This window comes from Lithobates pipiens, unplaced genomic scaffold (genome assembly GCF_037356315.1).
Source record: "Lithobates pipiens isolate NorthernLeopardFrog02 unplaced genomic scaffold, aLitPip1_a1.2 Scaffold_18, whole genome shotgun sequence".
NCBI classification, from domain to species: Eukaryota; Metazoa; Chordata; class Amphibia; order Anura; family Ranidae; genus Lithobates; species Lithobates pipiens.
The window spans coordinates 563,600,231-563,619,136 of NW_027507758.1; the positions used below are offsets into that span (position 1 = coordinate 563,600,231).

The window sequence follows — 18,906 nt, forward strand, 5'->3', positions numbered from 1 at the left end:
ACCCTGATGTAAGGAGGGGCTCTCTGGGGACCCTAATGTAAGGAGGGGGGCTCTTTGGGGACCCTGATGTAAGGGAGGGGGCTCTTTGGGAACCCTGATGTAATGACATGCATATAGCCCTTTCCAGCATTGCTTTTCAGAGGACGATAAGCACTGCCATCTATGTGAAAGAGCCCTAAAAGCATTACTGGAATTTGGTTGTTAATCGGTCCATCTAAAACTACCTATCCATTTTATATAACCTTTTCTATAGGATGACAATGCTACTCCTTAATTTAAAGTGTGACTGAACCCAGGAGCCTGAATTCACTATTTCTTGTCTCCCACAGGACACAGAACATGGAAACGCAATAGTTTTCATAAATATAAACTGCTAAATACCCTTTCTCATCGGCAGTATACATCAGTCTTGTGACTTCTATCAGTGTGTGGTTAAAACTTGTTTGAGGAGAGATTTCATTCTACTCTGACTGCCCTATGAGACTGCCCTTACCCTCTGTCTTGAGAGTGCTGATTGGTCACATGCACCCTCCCAAGAAAAGAAAACTCACCAAACTGAGCATGTGCAGAGTGACTCTGTTGTAAGGCTCTGTTGTATCAGGAGATGGGTTCGGGACAGAGAGGAGACAGGCTAAAACAGCCTTTTTACACAATGCGGAGGATTAACCTCTTAGGTTCCACAGTGAGTATAACAAGCATGCTTTACTGCATATAAAGAAGGATTTTACTGTTGCAGATTTAGTAACACTTTAACTGCAAAAACAATAGAATTGTCATCCCGTGAACTATCAACAAATGGGTGGAGTTTCTTGAATCTCCCTTATTCGTATCCTATATGAGATAGCTAGTCCTACCCTCTCCTTTACTTAAGCAAGCCATAGTTGGTGCAGACACCATGGTTACACAGTAAGGCCCCATACACACAATCAGATTTTCTGCAGATTTTTGTCTTCATATTTACCAAACCCATGTAGTAGAAGGGCCTGCCTGATTGCATACAAATTGAAACTCCTAAGATTTGACCTCATATTACATGGTTTTGGTAAATCTGAAGACAAAAATCAGCAGAAAATCTGATAGTGTGTATGGGGCTTTACTCAATTCGATGGCAAACTTACATAGCTGGATGCTACTCTACTGTTGTTTTTTTCTTCCTTTTTTTCCCTCTTTTTTCTTCTTTCTCTTCCTCCTATTTCTATCTTTTGGTTTATCCTGACTTTCTTTTTCTCTAAAAAAGTTGGCATTGATAGTATTTTTTTCTTTATTGCATATTAATATATATTTCAAATGTATGGCATGAGAGTATGATGAAACTCACCATATAGATGGCTATAGTGCTGCCATTAAGTGCTGTTATTCTTATTACAATGCCATTTCTTTAAAAATATATTAAACTAAATATCAACAAATAATAAAATGATGCTAAAGATGGGACTCTGAAAACAAACCTGCATATGTGTATGCTTTGTTTGCATTTACCCATAATTCCACTTCAAGATCTCTTTTATGGTGGTCATACACACTGCCATAAATGATCTATTTCTATTCTCTTCTGATAGGAATAATCGATCTTTAGCCAACAATCTAAACCAATCGATTGATTGTAAGCTATGTTTTCCATCATGCAATCTTTTCGACAGCAAAGGTCCGATAGAAAGAATCCGCCGGGCAATTAGATCATGTGTGGGCTTCAAAGGACTTTTAAACAGCAAAGACCTTTGCTGTCTAAAAATCACACAGACTTTAGATTTAGAACATGTTTCGAATCTTTCTGACGGACTCGAGTCCGATCGAAAAATCCGTTCATCTGTATGCTAGTCCAACGCATGAAAACCGATGCTAGGGCAGCTATTGGCTACTGGCTATGAAATTCCTTATTCTAGTTTGGTCGTACATCATCGCATTTGAATCCATCGGATTTTGTTGGTATTGTGTGTGGCCAAGTCCGTTCGTTTAGAAAGTCTGTCGGAAGTCTGCCGAAAGTCCGTCGGGAAGACCATCGGACCTAGTCTGCTGGGAAGTCCAGTCGTGTGTACACAGCATTAGGCTAGGTTTTCACTATTGTAACCCCACATTCACGCGATTTTGCCAAAATTTTGATGCACTTGAAGCAATGCCCATGTATTCTTGAAGTCTATGGACCTCAAGTCGTATCAAAGTGGGACCAAAGTAGTGTAGGGCCTACTTTGAAGTTGCACAGATACTCATATTGGAAATCATGGGGCATAACTTGTCATGTTACTTTGCAGTCCCAAGTCGCATGACAAGTCGCACTAGTGGAAACCGAGCCTTAATCTGATCACCTGAAATACAATCGGATTCATGACCATGCCAATTGATACAACACAGCCAAAAATGTTTGCCCTGGCTAATCGATTTAGTTTGCTCAAATCTGATCTAAATTCAGTCTAAATTGATCGGGAAGGTAAGAGATGGCTGTTTGATTTTGTGTTCATGCGATCATTGTGATCATATTGTACATCGATTGGATATGATTCCTACTGCATTAAACTGTACTGTAATTGCATAGTCCACCCTAGGCTGTGTAATCTGTTGGCGCTATAAAATCCTGAAAATATAAAAGGTTGCACTTATATTTTCACGTTTTATTTTTTTCTATTACCCCCTTGTATCCAAGGAGTGATAAAAGTGCAGCAGTCTACACTTAGGCCGCGTACACACGGGCGGACTGTTCGCCCAACTTTGTCCGCTGAACAGTGTTTGGGCGGACAGTCCGCTCGTGTGTGGGCTTTCAGCGGACAGTTTGACGAACAAGGTTTTTCGGAATTTCCGAAAAACTGTCCGCTGAAACCTTGTTTCAGCGAACAGTCCGCTCGTGTGTAGGCTTGTTCGTCAAACTAAGTTCCGCGCATGCTCAGAAAGGATTTACACGCCGAAAGTTATAATGCAGTGTATAGGACATTGTATTTTTCGTCCCGTCGTACGTGCTGTTCACGTCATCGCGCACGGTTTCAGCAAACTGTTCGTCCGTCGTGTGTGGCCATGTCCGTCCATGCTAATTTTGAGCGGACTGTTTGCCGAAACTGTTTGACGGACAAAGTTGGGCGAACAGTCCCCGCGTGTGTACGCGGCCTTATAATTAGCGTGAGATTTTCACACATATTACCCTATAAATCCTCTATAATAATGATAACATAATCCGAGCATGTATGGCCACCATTGGGTTACATTCAAAGGGTAATTCTCTATCCAGGAGACACGGATGCAGAGAGTCCACTCCCAGGAGTCTGTGAAAATCAATGACAGGCTGAAATACACAGAATTAGGTGCGTTCCAGCAGTACTTGTGTGCAGGGATGTATGTGCTGCCCCATGGGTACACTGGCAATGCATCTGTGTTTTTAGCTGTTCCCTGGCATTCAGCTTTCATGCATATGTCAAATGTGGCAACCTCTAGCAACCAATAGGATCAATCATTTGAGAGCTGAATATTGATTGATTGACATGGCTCATTAATTTTATTTTTATTGCTTTTAATTTTAAGGCATAAACCCATTGATGCCTTCTTGTTGTGGAACTACACAATCCAGCATGCACTGATGGTTTAAAAGTCTTCTGGATCTACAAAATTCTGTCTACTCAGACAGCCATGCTGGGACCTGTAGTTCTGCTGAAAAGCCAGGCTGTGTGGATTGTACTCTGGGGATGTAGTATGTAATGAGAAGAGATGACATCTCTGGCTGCCCACCAGCTGCATGAGAGCAATGACATGTGACATCCCTGGAAGGACAAAGCAGAAATCCTATGTGTGTGTATACAGGTCACTGGCAATTTCGGAGCTTTCAAGAACTGACAGTTCAATCCCTACCATCCCCCCACTTCCCTGTGCACCCCCTCCAATTCTCCATCTCACTGCATCCATACCTTACTTCCTAACCTCCCAGCCTATGGACACAGACTGCAGAAGTCACTCAATCAAGAGACAGGTCACCTTCCTCCAAGAGACATCTTCGTCTTCCATCCTGCAAATAATGACTTCAAGAGAGAGCTCTGTTACTATACTGCAATAAGAGACTGAAAGAGACAGATCTATTACTTCCCTGCAATAAGAGAGTGAAAGGGACAGAACTATTACTTCCCTACAATAAGAGACTGCAAGGGACAGAACTATTACTTCTCTGCTTTAAGAGACTGCAAAAGACAGATTATGTTCCTGCATTAAGAGACTGCAAGAGACCGATTTAATACTTTCCTGCAAAAGGAGATAGCAAGAGACCCTGCTTCCCTGCAGTAAGAGACTACAAGCAATAGAGCTATGATTTCCTTGCACATATCTATTACTTCCCTGCAACAAGAGACCCTGCTTCCTTGCAATAAGGAATTGCAAACAATAGATCTATGATTTCCTTGCAATAAGAGACTGCAAGAGACAGATCTATATTACTTTCTTGCAATAGGGCACTGCAAGAGACAGATCTATTACTTACCTACACTAGCAGACTGCAAGAAACATTTTGATGTCTTTCCTGCTGCAATAGGAGATGACAAGAGACAGATCTATCACTTCCCTGCAATAAGAGACTGCAAGAGACAGATCTATTACTTCCCTGCAATAAGAGACAGATCTATCACTTCTCTGCAATAAGAGACAGATCTATCACTTCCCTGCAATAAGGGACCATAAGAGACAGATCTATCACTTCCCTGCAATAAGGGACCATAAGAGACAGATCTATCACTTCCCTGCAATAAGGGACAGATCTATACCTCCCCCTCAATAAGAGACTGCAAGAGACAGATCTATTACTTCTCTGCAATAAGAGACAGATCTATAACTTCCCTGCAATAAGGGACCATAAGAGACAGATCTATCACTTCCCTGCAATAAGAGACTACAAGGGACAGATCTATTACTTTACTGCAATAAAAGACTGCAAGAGACAGATCTATAACTTCCCTGCAATAAGAGACTGCAAGAGACAAAATTTGCTTTCCTGGCAATAAGGGACTGCAAATAATAGATCTATTACTGCCATGCAATTAGAGAGTTCAAGAGACAGATCTAGTACTTCCTTGCAATAGGAGACTGCAAGCAATAGATGTATGATTTCCCTGCTAAAAGAGACGACAAGAGAGAGATCTCATTTACTTCCCTGCAATAAGAGACTGCAGGAGATGGATCTTTTACTTCCCTGCAATAAGAGACTGTAAGAGACAGCTGTTTCCTTTCTGAAACACAAGGCTGCAAAAGACATCCCTCCTGAAACATAAGACTGCAAGAGAAAGCTCTATTACTTTTCTACCATAACAGACTACAAGAGACAGCTTTATTGCTGCCCTGCTATTAAAGACTGCAAGAAAGAGTTACAATTCCTTCCTGCAGTAAGTGGCTGTAAGAGACAGATCTACCACATTCTAAAGGAGACTGCACCTTCTCATCTTTCTGAAATAAGAGACTGCAAGGGACAGCTACATATCACTGCACTGCAGTGGGACACTTTAGGAAACAGATCTGTTACATTGCCGGAAAAGTCCTCCAACACATTGTTAGCTGAAAGAAGAGTGCATGAGACAGCTCTATGGTTTTCATGCAATAGACCTCCAAGGAGAGTGCAAGGAATGTTGCAGTCACCTTCTACACAAAGGGACTGCAACAAACAGCTCGGTCCTCTTGCTGTAAGTAGACTGCAAGAGACAGCCTGCCCTGGCATCCTCCTCCAGACTGTAACAAAAAGCTCTCTGTGCTTTAACAGACCTTCTATCTACAAGACTGCAAGAGAGAGCTCAGTTACTTTCCAGCAGGAAACTACTTCTGTCTCCCTCCTGTGACAAGGCTGCGACATAAAGCTCTGCATGCTCTCCAGTACAGACAGTCTTGTCTCCTTCCTATAAGGCTGCAGGAGACAGCTCTGGTACTTACCTGTAATTAGAGTGAAAGAGACAACTGTTATCTTCTTGTGAGAAAAGACTGATGTTTGCCTACAAGAGATTGCAGTAGAAAAGAATACAAACCGGTCTACCCCCCACCCACCCACTCACCCCAACACCCCCTCTGCAAGAGACAGTTCTGAAACGTTTCCTTTGGCAAGAGACTGCAAGAGACAGCTCCGTCACCCCTGCAAGGAGCTGCTTCAACAGCATCATCCAGGAGAAGGGCAAGGGGTATCTATTATCTTCCTGCAAGAAATACAGATCAGAAAGGACAGCAGTAGACAGATCATCACCTCTTTGATCAGGACACTTCAAGGGCTCAACAATGTTACCTCCTTTTAAGAAGCGACTGTTAGAGGCAGCACTGTCACTTGTTAAGAAAAGACAGCAAGAGACAGACCTGAAACACTTTCTTTAGGGAAAAATTCCAAGAGACCCATCTGTCCCCTCATTCAGAATAGACTTCTGGAGACAGCTCTGACATCTCCAAGAGGAAACAGTTACAGACAGCTCTTGCATCTCCTTCAAGAAGAGACTGTTAGAGGCAGTTCTGACATTTCCTCTAGGATGAGACTGCCAAGGTCAGCTCTGTAGCCACCTTCAACTAGAAACTGTTGGAGATAGCTCTGACATTTCCGCCGAGAAGAGACTGCTAGAAACAGCTCTGACATCTACTCCAAGAAAAGGCTGCCAGGGACAGCTCCATCGTCTCTCTCAGTAAGAGACTGTTAGAGACAGATCTGACATTTCCCCCAAGAAGAGACTGCTCTGGCATATTTTCCAAGAAGACAGCTCTGCATCTACTCCAAGAAAAGCCTGACAGGGATAGCTCCATTGCCTCCTTCAGGAAGAGACTGTTAGAGACAGCTCTTACATTTCCTCCAAGAAGAGACTGCTCTGACATTTTTTCCAGGAAAAGACTGCTAGAGACAGCTCTGACAATTATACTCCGAAATCAGCTTCCAGGGACAGCTCCGACATCTCCTTCAGGAAGAGACTGTCTAAGACAGTTCTGACATCTTCTCCAAGAACAGACTAACAGGAACATTTGTGTCAACTCCTTCAAGAAAAGACTGTCAGAGACCCTTTTGACATATACCCACAGAAGAAGCATCCCTGACATCTCTAAGAATAAGCCACCAGGGACAGTTCTGGCATCTCCTTCAAGAAGAGACTGCCCTGGTATATCTTTCAAGAAGAGACTGCCCTGGCATATCTTTCAAGAAGAGACTGCCCTGGCATCTCTTTCAAGAAGAGACTGCCCTAACCTCTCCTTCAAGAAGAGACTGCCCTAACCTCTCCTTCAAGAAGAGACTGTCCTGGCATCTCCTTCAAGAAGAGACTGCCCTGACATCTTCCCCCAGAAGAGACTGCCCTGACATCTCCTCCCAAAAGAGACTGCCCTGACATCTCCTCCCAAAAGAGACTGCACTGACATCTCCTCCCAGAAGAGACTGCCCTGACATCTCCCCCAAGAAGAGACTGCCCTGACATCTCCCCCCAGAAGAGACTTCCCTAACATCTCACCCCAAGAAGAGACTGCCCTGACATCTCCCCCAAGAAAAGACTGCCCTGACATCTCCCCCAAGAAAAGACTGCCCTGACATCTCCCCCAAGAAGAGACTGCCCTGACATCTCCCCCCAAGAAGAGACTGCCCTGACATCTCCCCCAAGAAAAGACTGCCCTGACATCTCCCCCAAGAAAAGACTGCCCTGACATCTCCCCCCAGAAGAGACTGCCCTGACATCTCCCCCCAGAAGAGACTGCCCTGACATCTCCCCCAAGAAGAGACTGCCCTGGCATCTCCCCCCAGAAGAGACTGCCCTGACATCTCCCCCCAGAAGAGACTTCCCTAACATCTCACCCCAAGAAGAGACTGCCCTGACATCTCCCCCCAGAAGAGACTGCCCTGACATCTCCCCTCAGAAGAGACTTCCCTAACATCTCACCCCAAGAAGAGACTGCCCTGACATCTCCCCCCAGAAGAGACTGCCCTGACATCTCCCCCAAGAAGAGACTGCCCTAACATCTCCCCCCAGAAGAGACTGCCCTGACATCTCCCCCCAAGAAGAGACTGCCCTAACATCTCCTCCAAGAAGAGACTGCCCTGACATCTCCCCCAAGAAGAGACTGCCCTGACATCTCCTCCAAGAATAGACTGTCCTGACATCTCCCCCAAGAAAAGACTGCCCTGACATCTCCCCCAAGAAGAGACTTCCCTAACATCTCACCCCAAGAAGAGACTGCCCTGACATCTCCCCCCAGAAGAGACTGCCCTGACATCTCCCCTCAGAAGAGACTTCCCTAACATCTCACCCCAAGAAGAGACTGCCCTGACATCTCCCCCCAGAAGAGACTGCCCTGACATCTCCCCCAAGAAGAGACTGCCCTAACATCTCCCCCCAGAAGAGACTGCCCTGACATCTCCCCCCAAGAAGAGACTGCCCTAACATCTCCTCCAAGAAGAGACTGCCCTGACATCTCCCCCAAGAAGAGACTGCCCTAACATCTCCTCCAAGAAGAGACTGCCCTGACATCTCCCCCAAGAAGAGACTGCCCTGACATCTCCTCCAAGAATAGACTGTCCTGACATCACAAAGAAGAAGCCACCAGAGACAGTTCTGACACCTCCTTCAAGAATAGACTTGATACTTTTGACAGTTACCCAGAGAAGACGTTGTCCTGACATTTCCTCCAATAAGAGACTGTAAGAGACAATGGTGACCTCTCCTATAAGAAGTGGACAGTGTCACCTTCCTGCAGTCCTTAGACAAGATGTGCCTCAATAAAAGGATATACTTCTGTTCAGTCCCCCTGGGGTGCCTGCACTGACAAAGCTTCTGATGACTTGTGGACTCCTCTCCAGGACAGTCTTGACCCCCTCGGTCTGTCCCAGTCATGGCTCTCTATTAGCAGAAGCTGTGTGTTGCGGAGCTCCTGGGATGTCCATCCCTGGTCTGTAGGTCCCATAGTCAGGAGGTGTTAGGAGACAATTTGGCTGCGATGGATCAGAGTAGATGTGCTCAGCGCTACCCGCCCTCCTCCCCTTTTCTGAGCACAGAGCCTTATATGGTAGGTGCCGGCTGTCATTGAGCCTCCTGAGGGTGGTGCTGAAGGGACAGCTCCCTTAGAGCAGGAGAAGAACCCTCCGCTGGCCAGCACTTGGGAAGCTCTATGGACGGGCGCTGCAGCCATGACCTGGAGGAGCTCAGCTGTACAAGGACAGCAGAGCCCTGAGAGCCAACCGACACCATGAAGAGGCAAAACGTCCGGACCTTAGCCCTCATCATCTGCACCTTCACCTACCTGCTGGTGGGAGCTGCTGTCTTTGACGTTCTGGAGTCCGATGAGGAGACCACCGAGAAGAAGAAGCTGGAGGACAAGAGGAATGAGTTGCGGAGCAAATATAACCTGACAGAGGACAACTACAAGGAGCTGGAGTGGGTGGTTCTAAAACTCAAACCTCACAAGGCTGGAGTGCAATGGACTTTTGCTGGCTCATTCTACTTTGCCATCACTGTGATCACCACTATAGGTAGGTGAACCTTGTCCCATCTTTTCTGCTTGTCCTGTTTAGGAAGCTGGGAGGAGCAAAGATATGCATTGCATAGGATGTCCCTCTGTCCTGTTCATGGGCTAAGAGGTGCATTGTATAATATGTTCCTCTGTCCTGTTCGGGTTCTAAGAGATACACTGTATAAGATGTTCCTTTGTCCTGTTCAGGGGTTAAGAGATACATTATATAAGATGTTCTTCTGTCCTGCTTAGGAAGCTGCTATATAGAGATACATTATATAAGATGTCCCTCTGTCCTGCTGCTATATAGAGATACATTATATAAGATGTTCCTCTGTCCTGCTGCTATATAGAGATACATTATATAAGATGTTCCTATGTCCTGCTGCGATATAGAGATACATTGTATAAGATGTTCCTATGTCCTGCTGCGATATAGAGATACATTGTATAAGATGTTCCTCTGTCCTGCTTAGGAAGCTGCGATATAGAGACACATTGTATTTGATGTTCCTCTGTCCTGCTTAGGAAGCTGCGATATAGAGACACATTGTATAAGATGTTCCTCTGTCCTGCTTAGGAAGCTGCGATATAGAGATACATTGTATAAGATGTTCCTCTGTCCTGTTTAGGAATCTGCGATATAGAGATACATTGTATACGATGTTCCTCTGTCCTGCTTAGGAAGCTGCGATATAGAGATACATTTGTATAAGATGTTCCTCTGTCCTGCTTAGGGAGCTGCGATATAGAGATACATTTGTATAAGATGTTCCTCTGTCCTGCTTAGGGAGCTGCGATATAGAGATACATTGTATAAGATGTTCCTCTGTCCTGCTTAGGAATCTGCGATATAGAGATACATTGTATAAGATGTTCCTCTGTCCTGCTTAGGAATCTGCGATATAGAGATACATTGTATAAGATGTTCCTCTGTCCTGCTTAGGGAGCTGCGATATAGAGATACATTGTATAAGATGTTCCTCTGTCCTGCTTAGGAAGCTGCGATATAGAGATACATTGTATAAGATTCAGGGAGCTGAAATATGGGCTAAGAGATACATTAAATAGAGTATCATGCTGGCTACACGTGAATTTCTTTCTAATGTTTGCTCTGTCCAGTTAAAGTAAGCAAGGCTAGGTTCGCACTGGAACTTGAGGTAGGTGAACCCTATTCTAGCTTGTCTGTTAGTCCTCAGCAGAAGTTGAGATGAGATACATTGTATAAGATGTTTCTCTGGCTACACATTACAATTAAATGAATCTTCTAGTGTTTGCTCTGTGCTGTAACATAGTTTTGAAAGCAAGGGTGGACTCATGTATGAGGTTGATGTAGGAGCACCTTGTTCTGTTTTGTCTGTTAGTCCTCTCTAGAAGCTGAGGTGGACTAAGGGAAACTTTGTAGAAGGTATCATACTGGCTGCATACCTTACAATTTCATAATTTTTCTAGTGTTTGCTCTGTGCTGTAAAATATAGTTTTGAAAGCAAGGCTGGGTTCAGGTATGAGCTCCAGGTAGGCGAATATTGCTCTGAGTTGTCTGTTACCCCTCTCCAAATGCTGAGATGGCCTAGGTCTAGGTTGGAGATGCATTATATAAGTATTACAATTGACTTCTTCTATCTGGGTTTGCTCTGTCCTGCCTGTAAAACACAGTTTATTGAAGTAAAGCTACATTCTTATAGAGGCACCTTGTTTTGTTTTGTCTGTATTCCCTTACAGAAACTGAGATGGAGGGGAACATTATATAAGGTATCATACTGGTCACACATTCTATTCTACTTCTATTTGCTCTGTCCTCTTAAACACAGCTTTGAAAGTAAGTCTAGGCTCACACTTGATCTTGGTGTAGGTGAACCTTCTTCTATTGTGTCTGTTAGTCCTCCCCAGCAGCTGAGATGGGCTAAGAAATATAATGTATAGGGTATCAGACTGAATTTCTACTTCCAACGTTTGCTCTGTCCTGGTAAGCACAGGAAAGTAAGGCTAGGCTCACACTTGAGCTTGGGGTAGGTGAACCTGAACCTTCTTCTGTCTTGTATGTTAGTCCTCCCCTGAAGCTGAGATGGGCTGAGATACATTGTATTAGGTGTTCCTCTGGCTACACTTAACAATTGATTTCTTATTCAGGTGTTTGCTTTGTGCTGTGCTATTTTTTTTTATAAGGCTAGGTTGACATATGAGCTTGAGGTAGGTGCATCTTGTTCTATGTTGTCTGCTAGTCCTCTCCAGAAGCTGGGATGGACTAGGAAAAACTCTGGCTACACATGTTACAATTCAATTATTTTTCTGGTGTTTGCTCTGTGCTGTAAAACATTGGGGGTTATTTACGAAAGGAAACTCCACTTTGCACTGCAAGTGCACTTGAAAGTGCAGTCGCTCTAAATATAAGGAGTAGATCTGAAATGTATGGAAGCTCTGCTGATTTTATCATCCAATCTTGTGCAAGCTAAAATGCTGTTTTTTATTGTCCTTGCATGTCCCCCTCGGATCTACAGCGACTTTACTTACAAGTGCACTTGCAGTGCAAAGTGGATTTTCCTTTAGTAAATAATCCCCATTGCTTTGAAAGTAAGGTTCACATATGAGCTCCAGGCAGCAGATCCTTCTTCTGACTTGTCTGTTACTCCTCTCCAAATGCTGAGATGAGCTTACTAGGAGATACATAATATATAGGGGGTTATTTATGAAAGGCAAATCCACTTTGCACTGCAAGAGCACTTGGAAGTGCAGTCGCTCTAAATCTAAGGGGTAGATCTAAAATGAGGGGAAGCTCTGCTGACTTTATCATCCAATCATGTGCAAGCTAAAATGCTGTTTTTCATTTTCCTTGTATGTCCTCCTCGGATCTACAGCGACTTTACTTTCAAGAGGCACTTGCAGTACAAAGTGGATTTTCCTTTAGTAACTAAACCCCAGAGTGTCATATTGGCTACATGCGTCACAATTAAATTTTGCTTCCAGTGTTTGCTTTGGCCTGGAAATCACAGGAAATTAAAGTTAACTAAACCCTGGACCCTGCATTCACTATATCTTCTCATCCACAGTACACAGAACATGGAGATGCAATCATTTTAGTAAATATAAACTGCTAAATACCTTTTGTCATCAGAAGTATATAACAGTTTTGTGACTTCTGTGAGTGTCTGGTTAAAGCTTGTAGGAGGAGTGCCCCTCTTATGACCCACTGTCTGGACAGTGCTGATTGGACCTATGCACCCTTCTGAGAAAAAACAACTCTCTAGCAATACACACCAAACTGAGCATGTGCAGAGTGCCCTCAAGGCTCTGTTCTATCAGGAGATAGATTGGGGACAGTTGAAAAAGGGAAGGATCAAAGAAGACAGGATTAAACAGCCTTTTTAGACAGTGTAGAGGATTAACCCCTTAGATTCCACAAGCGTGCTTTACTGCATATACCGTCTGATTTTACTGTGAGTTTAGAAACCCTTTAAGGTAAGAGAAACTTTTTCTGTTTTGTCTGTTAGGCCAGGTTCACACTGTCACGCTGCATTTTTAATATTTTTAGTGATTTTGTGGTGTGTTTTTGGAGTGGCACCATTCATTATGAATGGGCCTTCCTCCGCTCCAATAACGTGCCAAAGAAGCTCATGTACCAAATGTTGTCACTTAGCCAGGCGCATTTGGCATTGTTTTTTTTTTGCTGAGATTATCATGTGACAAATAATGGCACTGTTCCACTTTTTGCTGCGATTGTGGAATCGTAGGCAAAATCGCACAATTCTGCCTGCAATTCCAGTACATCCAAGTATTAATAGTCCTCTCTAGGAATGGGGTAGGAGAAACATTGTATGCCGTGTTCTTCTGGTAAAAACGTTACAATTAACCACTTCAGCCCCGGAAGGTTTCACCCCCTTCATGACCAGGCAATTTTTTGCGATACGGCACTGCGTTATTTTAACTGACAATTGCGCAGTCATGCAAATTTGTACCCAAACAAAATTGATGTATTTTTTTTACCCCAAAAATAAAGCTTTCTTTTGGTGATCTTTGATCACCTCATTTATACATTTTTGTCATTTCTTTCATTTCGTCTGCGAGTGTTTGCTCTGTGCTATAAAATTTAGTTTAAAAAAAAAAAAAAATCAGGCTAGGTTCACATACAAGCTTTATCTTCGTTTTGAAATGTTTGTCAGGTTTGAGCGTTTTAGTTTAAGCCCCCCGGTCACACTGGTGTCACTTTTCATGTGATATGACAGGTCCAAATCGCATGACTATTGTCAGCAATGGCACTGTTCAAATCGGTGCGATTCCGATTTTGTGGTGCCGCACCGTTTTAAAATAGTAGTTCCTACTTTTGCATTTTTCAGGTGCGACTTGTATAGCCACTTGCCGACCGGCTCCTGTACATATACGTCAGCTGTTTAAAGATGGATATCTCGGTAACAGCAGCAGCTACTGCCGAAACTGAGGTATCACTATTTTGCAGCAGATTCACCGCAAGATCGACGTTATCGGCGGCGGGAGAGGCCCCCCCCGCCGATTTCCCATGCACTCCGCCGCTGCTGACAGCTTCGGTAAGCGGCGGAGGGCAGGGGAGAGCGGCGGGAGGGGCCCCTCTCCCGCCGCTGATAACGGTGATTTTGCGGCGAATCTGCCGCAGAGACTGGGACCTGTCCGTGGCTGGGTATGGAGACGAATGTGGGGAAGATGGCCCCCACCCGTCTCCATATTATAGCAGGGCGGAAGCAACGTCATAACGTCACTTCCGCCCATACATCTTAAAGAACCATTTTTTTTGTTGTCATTTTTTCAAATGACAAATTTATTTTTCATTTATTTTTAGTGCATTTAAATCCAAATATGAGATCCGAGGACTTTTTGACCCCACATCTCATATTTAAGAGGTCCTGTCATGCTTTTTTCTATTACAAGGGATGTTTGTTTACATTCCTTGTAATAGGAATAAAAGTGACCCAATAAAAAAAAAAAATAAAAAAAAAAAAAAGTGAAAAAATAAATAAAATCAAGTAAAATAAATAAGACAATTTTTTTTTAAAGCAGCCCCATCCCGACGAGCTTGTGTGCAGAAGCAAACGCATACGTGAGTAGCTCCCTCATATGAAAACGGTGGTCAAACCACACATGTAAGGATTGTTAGAGCCCTAGACCTCCTCTGTAACTCAAAACATGCAACCTGTAGAATTTTTTAAACGTTGCCTATGGAGATTTTTAAGGCTAAAAGTTTGACGCCATTCCACGAGCGGGCGCAATTTTGAAGCGTGACATGTTGAGTATCAATTTACTTGGCGTAACATTTTCTTCCACAAGATAAAAAAAAATTGGGCTAACTTTACTGTTGTCTTATTTTTTTTTTTCAAAAAAATTAATTTTTTCCAAAAAAAGTACGCTTGTAAGACCGCTGTGCAACTACGGTGTGACAAAAAGTATTGCAATGACCGCAATTTTATTCTCTAGGGTGTTAGAAAAAAAAAAAAAGTATAATGTTTGGGGGGTTCTAAGTAATTTTCTAGCAAGAAAACTTGTTTTTAACTTGTGAATAGGGATGAGCTCAGTGTTCAACTCGAAAGTATGTTCGACTTGAACATCGGCCGTTCGTCTGTTCGGTGAATTGAGAACTTTGTGGACCGTTCGCACCAAATTCATGTGGCACGAACGGCCCACAATGCACTACGCCATTGCAGTGCATTGCTGGCTCATGATTGGCCAAGCATGCACTGTGACCCTGTATGCTTGGCCAATCGCAGTGCCGGCAGCTAGGAGAGCCATAATTGGCCAATTATAGCTCAGGGGGTTTAGTACACGCCCCACACTATATAAGGCTACCAGTGCGGCGGCCTTGTGTAGTGTGTTCCGGCGTGCAGGGAAAGAGCTAGATAGGCAGGGACAGTGTGTTCTTTTCTCAGGCATCTTAAAGTTAAAGGGGTGTTGTGTGCCTTCAGCACAGTATACACCTGTATCTACCCTTTATTGCTGTTTTCTCTAATTAAGGCATCTGCAGGAGTTAGTGGGTGTTGTGTGCCTCCAGCACAGTATACACCTGTATCTACCCTTTATTGCTTGTGTTCTCTAATACAGGCATCTGCAGGAGTTAAAGTGGGTGTTGTGTGCCTCCAGCACAGTATACACCTGAAAATACCCCTTATTGCTGGTGTTGTCCGTTGCATATCTTGCATGTTAGCCTTTAAAATTAGCACTTTTGATTTTGAACGTTTCGAGTTCCATAGACTTTAATAGGGTTCTAAATTTCGTACGAATTTTAGGTTCGTTTGAAGGTTCTGGTGCGAACCGAACCGGGGGGTTTTCAGCTCATCCCTACTTGTGAACACCAAGTCTGAAAAAGAGGCTCGGTCTTTAAGTGGATAGACATCCGTGCATGAAATCGCACAGATGTCAGTCAAGTCGTACTGACATGGGGCTTTGAAATTGTGTTATTTCAAGTGAAGTCACACGATTTCAAAGTCAGATTTGATGTGACTGGGGGCTTAGCCAATAGAAAGCTAGTTACTAGGAGAAGAGGCAAGAAACGGCACAAAAAGAGCACATTGCGCACGTTATTCGGGCATTTTTCAGGTGCTCCCACTGTAGTCTTCCGGGACTAAAAACACATGCATCCCAGAGGTTCAGGTACTCTTGGTACATAGCCCTGCATCGGACTGGAGGATGCCGAGGGAGAGTCATAGAGCATAGGGGAGTAGAAGGGAAAGTCAGCTGCTGGGGCGGGAGTTGAGTTAGGCCCCTTTGACACGGGCAGACTGTTCAGTTCCACCTGTCAGTTTTTTAGGTGGACCTGAATGGACGTTCCATTCAGGTCTATGGAGCGACGGATGTCTGCGGTGACATGTCCACTGACATCCGACACGCTCCGATCCGCTAAAGTGTGACGGACGGAAACTCTATTTTTCCATCCGTCTGGCGGACCGGATGAAAATGGACTCTACGGTCCGTCTTCATCCGATCCCCCATAGAGGAGAGCGTCGCTCTGACAAGTCGGTCCCTGCACAGTGTGCAGAGACAGAGCTGTCATCAACGGAGCAATCCCTGCTGAGCAAAGCGGAGCCCGGACACGTCTGTATGAAAGGGGCCTAAGTGAAACCGCTTTTCCCAGGGGAAAGTGATTTAACTCTTGCAGTGCAGGATCAGCCCCATGGCAAGGGAAGACTTAAGCCTCGTGCACACGATCGGATTTTCTGCTGGGAATTGTGTGATGACACGCTGTTGGCCTAAAATCCGACCGTTTGTACGCTCCATCGGACAATTGTCGGATTTTCTGCGGACAAATGTTGGATGGCAGGCTTATACATTTTCTGCGGACAGCGGTCTGTTGTCAGATTTTCCGCTTTAAATGCATGCACACAGGCAGATACACCAGCAGTGAATGTTTGGTGAATGTCACTTTCATTGCTTTATACATACAGTATCTCACAAAAGCGAGTACACCCCTCACATTTTTGTAAATATTTTATTATATCTTTTCATGTGACAACACTGAAGAAATTACACTTTGCTACAATGTAAATTAGTGAGTGTACAGCTTGTATAACAGTGTAAATTTGCTGTCACCGCAAAATGATTCAACACACAGCCATGAATGTCTAAACTGCTGGCAACAAAACTGAGTACACCCCTAAGTGAAACTGTCCAGATTGGGCCCAAAGTGTCAATATTTTGTGTGGGCACCATTATTTTCCAGCACTGCCTTAACTCTCTTGGGCATGGAGTTCACCAGAGCTTCACAGGTTGCCACTGGAGTCTCTTCCACTTCTCCATGGCGACATGATGGAGCTGGTGGATGTTAGAGACCTTGCGCTCCTCCACCTTCCATTTGAGGATGCCCCACAAATGCTCAATAGGGTTTAGGTCTGGAGACATGCTTGGTCAGTCCATCACCTTTACCCTCAGCTTCTTTAGCAAGGCAGTGGTCATCTTGGAGGTGTGTTTGAGGTGGTTATCATGTTGGAATACTGCCCTGCGGCCCAGTCTCCGAAGAGAGGGGATCATGCTCTGCTTCAGTATGTCACAGTACATGTTGACATTCATGGTTCCCTCAATGAACTGTAGCTCCCCAGTTCCGGCAGCACTCATGCAGCCCCCGACCATAACACCCTCACCACCATGCTTGACTGTAGGCAGTATGAGAGAGTGAGAGCGATAACACCAATTTAATACACCTGCTCCCCATTCACATCTAAGACCTTGTAACACTAACAAGGCAAATTACACCGTGGAGGGAAAATGGCTAATTGGGCCCAATTTGGGGTGTACTTACGTTTGTTGCCAGCGGTTTAGACATTAATGGCTGTGTGTTGAGTTATTTTTTTAGGAGACAGCTAATTTACACTGTTATACAAGCTGTACACTCACTACTTTACATTGTAGCAAAGTGTCATTTCTTCAGTGTTGTCACATGAAAACATATAATAAAATATTTACAAAAATGTGAGGGTGTACTCACTTTTGTGAGATACTGTATGTCCCTTGATAGCAAATTTTACTTTTGCTTTACACCAGTGGCCGCTGGTGTTTTTTTTTTGGGGGGGGGGGGGGGCAAACAAACACCCGCCCTTGCTGTCTGCTGGTTGGTCCGGCACTTACCCCATCTAGGTGGCGGGTAGTGGACCCCATCTCGGTGGCGGATGGTGGGCTGCGGGCAGCAGCTTCGGTGCCCTCGAGTATGGCAGACTCCATCTTGGTGGAGGGCAGTAGGTTGCGGGCAGCGGCTCCAGTGTCCTCTTCTCTAGCATGGCGGCTACCGCCATGCAAGCCACCGTGCATCTCCTCCTCCTAGGCGTTAGGTGTCCAAAAAGGTCGCCTGATGTTTTGGCCAATCGGGAAACTGGTGTTACGACCCGCTTCCTCATTGTCAGGGAGGAGATTTAGTGTGAAAATAGCGACTATTCCTTTGCTATCGTTACACAACTGGATGGAATTGGGGCTCAGTTCTCTGCTCCCCGAACCCACCCTTTTTTGAAGCCTATTAGAGCCTCTAGCTCTAATCACGTGCTTCAGAAACCCCCCCCCCCCCCATTGGAATCCATAGTCCGGCACTCTCTATGTAGATTAGGGAGCCGGACACATGGATAGGGGGGCAGCGTGTGCCCTTCACTGGCCGCACAGTTGTTCCAAGGTAGTCAGAATCAGGATACCTTTTTTTAAAAGTTAGCAATGGCAATTCTCATTGTTGGTTCGCTAGAATGCAGCAGGATAAGTGAGACTCTGTGAATGCAGGAATTAAGGGAGGTCCAGTTGCCGGAGTCCCTGAAAGGCATAGAAGCCAGGAGGAATTTGTCAATGATATCTTGGGGCAGAGAGAAGTGCCTTCTCCACCAGTTGGGGAAATGTGAGACCCCAGTATGCCCAGTCCATGCTCTGTGCTGGAATCCCAGTCTGCTCATTATTAGTTGCTGTCTAATTATAGAATTGACTATTCTCAGTAAAATATAGGCACACATGACTACTCGTGTGGGAGAAAACGATTCATATGTCAGAACGCTAATCATATGGCTTCACTGAATA

General features: G+C 44.6%; 1 protein-coding gene across 1 annotated transcript in view; it reads left to right on the forward strand.

Moving 5' to 3' along the window:
- The first annotated feature begins 5,368 nt into the window (after positions 1-5,368).
- The window catches only part of KCNK3 (potassium two pore domain channel subfamily K member 3), a 151,985-nt gene continuing 138,447 nt past the window's right edge, over positions 5,369-18,906 (forward strand). The window contains exon 1 of the mRNA XM_077488982.1: positions 5,369-9,427. Within this exon, the coding sequence (XP_077345108.1) occupies positions 9,145-9,427 (283 nt within the window). The 5' untranslated portion in view covers positions 5,369-9,144. The remainder of the gene's footprint in view (positions 9,428-18,906) is intronic.